The following is a 9,751-nucleotide window of genomic DNA, read 5'->3' as shown; positions in this document are numbered from 1 at the left end:
AAGAAGTAAAGGCATATATGCAAATCCAAAAGCCAGTCACCAAGGATGACTTTTATCACCAATCTTATTAAATACTGTGTTCGAAATCTTAGCCAGAATTATAAGACAAGAATGGGAAATTAAAGGCATCTAAAATAGGCAAAGAAGAAACAAAATCTCTCTATTTGTAGATGGTATTATCCTATACATAGAAAATCCCAAAGATGCAGCAAGAAAATTATTGGAACTCATTAAAAGACTCAGCAAAATGGAAAGGTACAAGATCAACATACAAAAATCAATTGGAATCCTCTATACTAATGCAGTTCTTAAAAGGAAATTAGGAAAACAATAACATTTATAATAAATTCTCAAAAGATCAAATATTTAGCAACAAATCTCATAAGAGAAACAAAAGATATATACAAAGAAAACAACAAAACACTACTGTAAGAAACCAAAGGAGACTTATAAAAATGAAAAAATGTACTATGCTCATGGATAGGAAGACATCATTGTGAAAATGTCAATACTACTCAAAACACTCTATAGATATAATACAATGTCAATCTAGATTCCAACATTCTTTAAAGAAATGCAAAAAACTGACCATTATCTTTATATGGAAATGAAAGAGACTTCACATAAGCAAAGCATTACTTAAGAAGAACAAAGTTGGAGTTCTCACATTCTTGATCTCAAAATCTGCTATACTGTCACAATGGTCAAAACAACCTTGTACTGGTACAATCATAGATATATAGAAAAATGGAAAAGAATTTAGAACCCAGAAGTAAATCTATCCACAGCCAGGTAATCTTTGACAAAGGGCTAAAACACATTAAGTGGAGAAGTGATGGGATAAGATTCTTATGGTTTAATAGTTAATTATTGTTATCATGACTAATTGTGACTCTCACAATTGTAAAGGTAGAAGTTTTGTAACAAAAAAGGGGAGTGGTTAATTTTACAGACCAGAAAGAAGACCCTAGTTAGGTCCATCAAGGAAGAAGTGCACAAACAGAATGCAGGACCTTATCCAGAGAAGCAGCGGCATCAGAGATGGAGGCAGACATGGGGACATAGAGAAAGGGAGTGGCTGAGGACTCCAGATTCATTGACTAAGAAGAGAGGGACTAAGAGCTGGGGACTAGGAGGCAGACATGCAGAATGTGCCCTTTGGAGATGTAAATTATTATAAATGCTTGAATGTTTTATTGTTTGTTTCCTTTTGTTTTTAAAAAGCTAATGTGGATAGAGAGAAATACTGTTAACTGATGGTATTTGAAGGGGATTATAATCATTGTAATGAAACAAGGTATATGATTTGTTGAATGTAAAACTGATGATATGCCTTGTAAACTTTCACTCAATCTACAATAAAAACCTTAAAAAAAAAGTACCATGGACAGTCAGAAGAACAAACACAACTTTGTTGGAAGACAAATAGCATGATGCTCCTTTTTAGCCAGCATGGCAAGACTTCATCTCTCATACTTAAAACATGCTCTTATGAGTGACCAGTGTCTTTCTGGAGAAAGACATGATTCTTGGTAAAGTAAAGGGTCTGTAACACAGAGGAAGACACCCAATGAGATGGATTGGCACAGTGGCAATAGCAATGGGCTCAGACATAACAATGTTTGTGCAGATGGTACATAACTGGGCTGTGTTTTGTTCTATTGTTCAACTCAATTCACAATAAAAACTTAAAAAACAAAACAAAAACCACAGAATATGGAAGGAATACAAAGAGTCACTGTAGCAAGAAGAAATGGTCGATGTTCAACAACTTATAGACGTAACATACTACCAATGGTCAGTGATCTTGAAGGAAGAATTTCAAGGTGCATTGAAGTCATTGGCAAAGAACAAGGCACCAGGAATTGACTGAATGCAATGAATTCATGCAGCACTGGAGACATTCACTCATCTATGCTAAAAAATTTGGAACACAACTACCTGACCAACTGACTAGAAGAGATCTGTATTTGTGCTCCTTCCAAAGAGGAGTGACCCAAAGGAATGTGGAAATCATTGGACAATATCAGTAATTTGTAAAGCTCTATTTATATATTCTTTTGTGTGAGAGAATGTTATCATAAATTGCTTGAATTTTTATCAAACTTTCCTTTAGACCTTTGAGTTTCCTTATGTTGTAGTTGATTTAAAGTATTTATTAATAGTTAAGTCTGAGCATCCTCAGAGGCTGTTTCTATCTGCTTTTTATTTTTGATGTTTATGTGTCACATTGTCTTTTTTCTTTGTGTGCCTCAAATTCTTGTTGAAAACTGGACACTGGGATTACTGAATATAGACATTATAGAAATAAAATCCCTTTTTAGGATCTACCATTATTGCTCTTTTGAATGGTTATTATTGTCACTTTTTGTTTGTTTTGTTTTGTTTTAGTACTTTTTCTGAGATAATTTTCAAAAGACCGTATTCTTTTTCATGGGCAATCAATGAATTCTCTTCTAAGCCAGTTTAGTAATAGACTCGTGATTTCCTGAAATTAATTGAACCAGTAAGTAACACAGCTTTGTTGAAGGACTATATATGTAAATTGGGATACATGTACAATTCAATTTTACTCTGTCTTAGCTTTCACTTTTTGCTTGTTCAAAGTCTTATGCTTAGCCTGATTGAGTTTGTGGTCTTCTCATGTTTTTCCTGTGTTTTACACAACTCTGAGCATGTATACAGATTTGTTTATTTCCTTGGTTTTTAGGTTCCCAAGAATATGAATATAAGAGCATTTGAAATACTTAAATGTGTCTCACCACCCAGTATTTTCATCTATTTTTAATTATTTTGGTCAAATTATCATAAATTCTAATCAATAATGCTGTTACAAGCAACAAAGATATTTAAAATTTTCCATGTTTCCCCCTACGCCCAACAAATGTCCAGTGGGTAGTATAGCTCACACAAATTGAGTCATTTTCTGAAAAGGAATCTTTTCGTAAGCTGCCGGATTGGTTAAATAGTAACTACTCTTTGGGGATTGACTTTTGTCGAGAGTCATCCTGTCTTCTGCCCTTCAGTAACTATGTCACTCATGTTTATATTATCTTAGTTGTGGATTCTCACTTTCAAGGCTAACTCATTAGCATAGCATAAGAATGTTGTTGTTGCTAAGTGTCGTATAAGGTAAGTTAAAAAGTCAGAGTTGTTTATTAGCAAGTTTCTGCCATTTTTTCCTTGAATAAACACTGAATTTTTCAGAAATTTCTGTGTTCTGAAAGAGTTTATCATTTCCTTGTCACTTTTATGAAGGTAATATTCTTTTCAGAATCTTACTGCACCTTTTTGAAGTGAATCTATGTGCAGTGATTATTATTGATAAATCCCCGCCATATTAAGGTGTCTTCCTTATTATATTCTGAATTTCATAAAGTTGTATTACCATTGGAGTCCTGAAGTGGTACTGTGGGATGCGGCATTGAACCCCAATGTCTGCTTGAAGCACAAGAGCACGGTTCTAACTCACCAATTGCTCCTTGACCCTATACAGAGTTGCTATGAGTAATAACCGACTCAATGGCACTTAACAACAACAACATGTTACCATAAAATTAAACAGGCAATAATAAACATATGATATTAAGAAAAATGTGGATGGGGAGTGGAGGTGTTCCATATGATAAGCATTGGACTGCAAACCACAGGGTATGTGGTTCGAGCCCAACTTGTGATCCTTGGAAAAGAGATAAGGTTTATTGTTCCCGCCAAGATCTTCATCCATGTAGACCCTATTCAGGTTTATTATGAGTTGAAATCAACTTGATAGCACTTACCAACAACAATAGCTATGGATACTTTGGTATGTTATCATTACTATGAAATTAAAGCTATTCCCCATCATCTAATTCTTTTTTTTTTTTTTTTCAATGGGTTTAACATATTTACCCTTCAGTTTGTATTTGCAGCCCCAATATTCCTTTGAAATAACAGACTTGGCAAAGACCAGCAATAAATTTCAGGCCTCCAAAGTTTAAAAAGATCAGATTCTCTGAACAGTCTCTGTTGCAGTGGTACTTGTCCAGAATTGGTAATTCCTCGTAGCTGAGATACTTTTATGTACTAGTTAAGAAAATCGACCCCCAAAGGGGAAGAACAAAAGTCACTCAAAACCCAACAGATTAGCTGATCTCTGTCCTCTCATTACATCGTTTTGTGGTTGGTTGAACAAGAGAGAACAAAACCTAACCTGAGTTACAAAAAAAAAAAAAACAAGACAGTGATGGCTACAAAGGAGTGACAAGGAACAACTGAGATACTCTTTCACCCACCACATCCTACATATGCAGCTTTACAGAACCCCCTCTCCCCCCACCAATTAAAACAGCTAGATTTCCAAATTCCATTCATCCAAGGGTGGGAGGCAAGAAGGGGAGGTAGAAGGATAAATGGCATAGGAAGAAAAATATCAGTCCAGGCACAGAGTCCCACAAATGCTAGAAAATAGCTACAGAAAAACCTGTGGTATTTTCAGACGCAGGGTGTTAAAAATCCACATACTGGTTATCAGTAAGATTTTGCCTAAGGGCTCCAGAAACAAAAACCCCAATTCCTCGGAGAAGAGAATATGCAAAGGGCTCTTGGCAGAGTGGGTCCCACATTCCCTGGGTAGAGAGAGGCAAACAGGAAGATCTGCCACAGCATCACAATCCTGCCCAGCCCCTGGAGAAGCAGTTGAAGTCAGTGGCCTGCAACAGCCTTCAGTTTAGCAGGAGATGGATGTGGTGAGGGAAACTTCTCTGAAGAAGTTGAGCTACTCAGAGCAGACTGCAGGTAGATCGTCTTGTGGAAAAGTCTGTTGCTTAAGAAGACCACCAAGGAGAAGAGGCGCAACTGAAAAAGGTATGCTTTGCCAGGGGTCTTTGCTTCATTGGCACTAATAATGAATAAAGGAAAGAGGATGGAGAAGAGGCAGCCACTGATAATGTATGAGGATTGCATTGCTGTGAGGAAAGCCAAGGGTAAACCAAATCCAAAGTAGTAAGGCCAATTCCTTTCTATGTTTGACAGCCGCTGGTGCATCTCCATTCCATTATTGAACCAGCGATATTCAAAGCAGTATAGTGAATACAGAAGGGACATATGCAGGAGACTAACCAGCTGACCAACAAGATGGATGGGAAAGAGACTCACAAACATCCCCTGGAAAAGAAAAAGAACCTGCAGCAAAAGGTTGAAAAGTATATCAGCAATGATTTTGCTGAAACTAGATAATGGTTGCTTCTTCCCTGATACCTCAAATGCCAGATCAGCTATGTCTTGGAACCGAATGGCATTGACAACTTTGCTAAGCACAAACAGTGGAAGCACCCAAAGAACACTAAAAATTGATGTGAGGACGAATTCCAGCCATGACCAAACATCTCCATGTAGTGATGGATCACCAATAATTTTTGCTGTTATAGACTGAAGTATAGGAATAAACACTTGATAAAACAAGAGGAGACTAAGCCAGAATACTCCTCCATTCCAAGCACAGCACTGGAAAATTCTACTAAAAATACCTGGATCACGCTCTAATTCTGGCTCTATATTCTGGGCTCTCCTCTGAGCCAGGGCACTACTTGCCCTTCTTCGACGCTGTTCCTCTCTCTTTTGCTGTATTCGAGCATCCAGCTTTGAGATGGTACAGATACCCCAGATGGAGTCCTTGATTCCTTTGGCAAGGTCCTGAAGAAAGGTTTTGACACTGTCTGCCATGTCTTCACCATGCAAACTATCAACTACACTGAGAGAGAAGCGTGGCAAAAACTCTCATCATGAAAGGCCTCTTCAGCGCTCAGCTGCCGATTCCGCCTGAAAACACTAAGGCCAGGTTCTCTGCCTCACTGGGCATCCCATCATCTAATTCTTGAACAATGCAAAAAAAGTTTTCCACATTAGTGGTAAGTAGATTTGAATTGTAGTTCTGCAACTTGCTAATTTTGAAGCATTGTGTAATAACAGATAATCATTAACCTGGTCTTTCTCAAGTGTAATATTAGGAAAATATGACTTGCCTGATAGTTTTAATATTGAAATAGACTAAGGAATTCAGCATTCCAGGGTAGTAGCTTTTCAATTAGTCATTCCCTTCTTTCAAACACAAAAGAGAAATAGTCTAAGAGTACATATTATCTGTTTCTCTGATTTCTTCACTTCCTTTCCCTTCTGTCTCTTCTTACCTGTGTCTTCCTACTTTTTGGATGCAGGTCATCCCAGAGATACTCCAATCTTGAACTAAATTGAGCCCTTCTGACTACTTCATTCAGCCAGTTTTCTCCAAGACCTACTAAATGCCCAAACAGAATGTAAGTGACCTTGTGCAACCTTTACATAGCTGCACTAACATGGTTTTCCACCTTCCATTAGGTCAGTGGACTGGGCCCTTTTGCCATCATGTATTTCCAGTTCTCTCAGAAACAAATAGTTCTTTTTCTTTTACTTCTGCCCATTTAGAGTTAAACACATATTTCAGTTCTTCCAGATATCATCTCCCAAATTCAACCAGACCTTTTAAATTATTTTTCTGATTTAAAATTGAGATACAAACTATATTATAAGAATACATTCCCATCCCCTCCATACACAGAGTAGACAGGGATGGGCAACTTAGACATTGGCTACCCAAAATGGGGGGGCTACAAAGGCACGAAGTGACTGGCTTACAAGCTTTCAAGAGGGAAGCTAGATTCATGGGCATGGAGGAAGGTAGAATCTCCACTGAGTAGTATACAATCTATCTAGGCGGGGCTGATGAAATGAAATCTAGATGGATCTCTTGGGATACAATAGTAAATAATTGTTATCTGGACTGGTTGTGAGGGATGGAATTATAAAGGTAAACATTTTTTCGCAAGGAAGGGAGTGATTAACTTTTCGGCCTAAGAGCAGAGGTCCCTGGGACCATCAAGGGAGAAGAACGGAGAGCAGGACCCTACCCAGAGAAGCAGTGATGCCTGAGATGGAAGCAGAGACAATGACGTGGAGAGATGGGGCTGACGGGGACTTTAGACACAGAGAGAGAAAGGGGCTGTGTGCAGATGACTGGGGGCAGGCTTGTAGTGTATACCCTTTGGTTGGTTGATTATGAATGGAGGGGATTATAACAATAGCAATGAAATAATATACGATAGGATGAATGTAAAACTAATTTTCTCCCAAGTAAACTATCACATAATTCACAATAAAACATTAAGAAAAAAAAAGAATACAAATAATGATGTACTTTCATAAATAGTATGCATATGGGGCTTAATTTAGTTCAAATCAATATCTAATTCCCTATTAGTCTGTAATATTAATTAAATTATTTAAATGGACTATGTCTCTTTCCCCATATATGAAAAGGGGATTTATTAAGAATACTTATATCTTAGTATAGTTGTAAGGAGTGCTGGTGGTGCAATGGTTAAGTGCTCAGCTGCTAACATAAAGGCTGGTGAGACCACCAGCCTCCCCATAGAACAAAGATGCGATCGTAGTTGTTGTTAAATGCAATGGAATCAGTACCAACTCATAGCGACCTTATACACAACAGAGCGAAACACTGCCTGGTCCTGAGCCACCTTCAAAAGTATTGCTACAATTAAGCACATTGCTACTGGCACTGTGCCAATCCATTTCCTTAAGGGTCTTCCTCTTTTTCTCTGGCCTCCCCAGTTTACCAGGCATAATATCCTTCTCTGGGGACTGGTCCCTCCTGATAGTATGCCCGTAGGATGAAAGCTGATGTCTGGCCATCCTGGCATGCAAGGAGCATTCTGGTTGTATTTCTTTCCAGACAGATTTGGTTATTCTTTTGAAAGTCCATGGTAATTTGGATATTCTCCTCTAATACCATAGCATAAATGAATAAATTCTCCAGTGGTTTTCTTTATTCATTGTCCCACTTTAACATGCATATAAGGTTAATGAAAATACCATGGCTTGGGTGAGGAGCCCCTGAGTAATCAAACTGGCATCTTTGTTCTTAAACACTTTAAGACCTCTTGTGCAGCAAATTGAGCTAATGCAATATGTTGCTTGACCTCTTGACTGCTGCTTCCATGAATTTTGATGGTTGATACAAGCAAATGAATTCTTTAACAATTTCAATCTTTTCTCCATCTATCTTGATGTTGTTTATTGGTCCAGTGGTGATGATTTTTGTTTTCTTTACGTTGAGATGCAACCCATACCAATGGCTGGGCCTTTGAACTTCAGTAGTATTCTAAGTCCACTTCACTTTTAGCAAGCAAGGTTGTATCACCTGCATATCGTACATTGGTAATGACTATTCCTCCAATCTTGATGCCACATTTTCCTTCATGTAATGCAGCTGCTTGGATTATTTGGTCAGCATACAGATTGAATAAATGTGGTGAAAGAATGCATCCCTGTCACACACCTTTCCCAATTTAAAACCATTGATTGTCTCCTTGTTCTGTTTGAACAATTGCCCACTTATGTGTTCTGAAATACTCATTCTCTGCAATGTTGTCCACAGCTTTTCATGATCCACACAATCAAAAAACTTTGTGTAGTCAATAAAGTTCTGGTAAACATGTTTCTGGAATTCTCTGCTTTCAAATAAGATCCATCTGAGATCCACAATGATGTTCCTTGTTCCCCATCCTCTTCTGAATCTTGCCTGAACCTATTGTAGATCCCAGTCAATGTACTCTTCAGCTGTGTTTTTTTTTTTTTTTTAATTATTTTGAGCAAAATTTTACTTGCATGTGATATTAATGATATTATCTGATAATTTCCACATTCTGTTGAGATACCGCTCTTTGGAATGGGCAAATATATGGATTTCTGCCAATCTGCTGGCCCGGTAGTTGTCTTCCAAATTTCTTTGCATAGTTGAGTGAGTGCCTCCACTGCCACATCAGCTTGTTGAAAGATTTCAATTTGTGTTTCATCAATTCCAGGAGCCCTATTCCTTGTCAATGCCTTCAGTGAACGTTAGACTCTTTAAATAGTTGAACATTAACCGTTTTCTTTTCAGTACAGTGACACTGTGTTCCCTTCATCTTCTTTTGATATTGTCTGCATCATTCAATATTTTGCCTTTATAATCCTTTAATACAGCAAGTCAAGATTTGAATTTTTTGCTTCAGTTCCTTTAACTTGACAAATGCTGATCATGTCCTTCCTTTTTTTGGTTTTCTAACTCCAGATCTTTGCACACTTCATTATAATATTTGTCTTTGTCTTCTCAAGCTGCCCATTGAGATTTTTTTGTTTGGGTCTTTTATCTCATTGCTTCCAATTTCTTTAGCATCTTTCTGCTGTAGAGCAAGTTTCAGAGTCTCTTCTGACAACCAATATGGTCTTTTTTCATATTTCTTGTCTACTTAATGAGCTTTTGCTTTCTTTCTGTATGATGTTCTTGATGTCATCCAACAACTCTTCTGGTCTTCAGGTATTAGTGCCTAATTCATTAAAGCTGCTTTTGACATCATCTCTAAATTCAGGTGGGACGTGTTCATGGTCATATTTTGCTTTTATGGACTTATTTTAATTTTCTTTAGCTTCAGCCTGAACTTGCATAAGAGCAATTTATGGTCTGTTTCACAGTCTGCCTTCAGTCTTGTTTTGGCTGAAGATACGGAGCTTTTCCACCATTTCTTTTCAGAGATGTAGTCAATTATATTTCTGTGTATTCCATCTGGTGTGGCCCATGTGTATAGCCATCTTTTATGTTGTTTTAAAAAGTTATTTTTAATTAGTATGCTTTGCAAAATTGTATTATTCAATCTCCAACATCATTTCTATCATCAAT

The 9,751-nt window shown here is 37.4% G+C and overlaps 1 protein-coding gene across 2 annotated transcripts; it reads right to left on the bottom strand.

Moving 5' to 3' along the window:
• Window positions 1–4,683: 4,683 nt before the first annotated feature.
• On the bottom strand, window positions 4,684–5,730 carry LOC102840103 (etoposide-induced protein 2.4 homolog). 2 transcript variants are annotated; one of them, XM_006866586.1, is made up of 2 exons: window positions 5,036–5,703; window positions 4,806–4,923 (listed from the first exon to the last, which is right to left on the bottom strand). In XM_006866586.1, the coding sequence occupies exons 1-2, from the start codon at window positions 5,701–5,703 to the stop codon at window positions 4,806–4,808; spliced, it is 786 nt and encodes a 261-aa protein (XP_006866648.1). The 2 variants fall into 2 exon arrangements, with proteins under 2 accessions (XP_006866649.1, XP_006866648.1); XM_006866587.1 differs by having other exon boundaries at window positions 4,684–5,730.
• Window positions 5,731–9,751: the final 4,021 nt, after the last annotated feature.

This window comes from Chrysochloris asiatica, unplaced genomic scaffold (genome assembly GCF_000296735.1).
Source record: "Chrysochloris asiatica unplaced genomic scaffold, ChrAsi1.0 scaffold00093, whole genome shotgun sequence".
NCBI lineage: Eukaryota > Metazoa > Chordata > Mammalia > Afrosoricida > Chrysochloridae > Chrysochloris > Chrysochloris asiatica.
This window is presented reverse-complemented; position numbering and strand designations above follow the sequence as displayed.

What these genes read in the sequence shown, in the direction of transcription:
- LOC102840103 (XM_006866587.1), bottom strand. Translation starts at nt 5,703, where the DNA reads ATGGCAGACAGTGTCAAAACCTTTCTTCAGGACCTTGCCAAAGGAATC.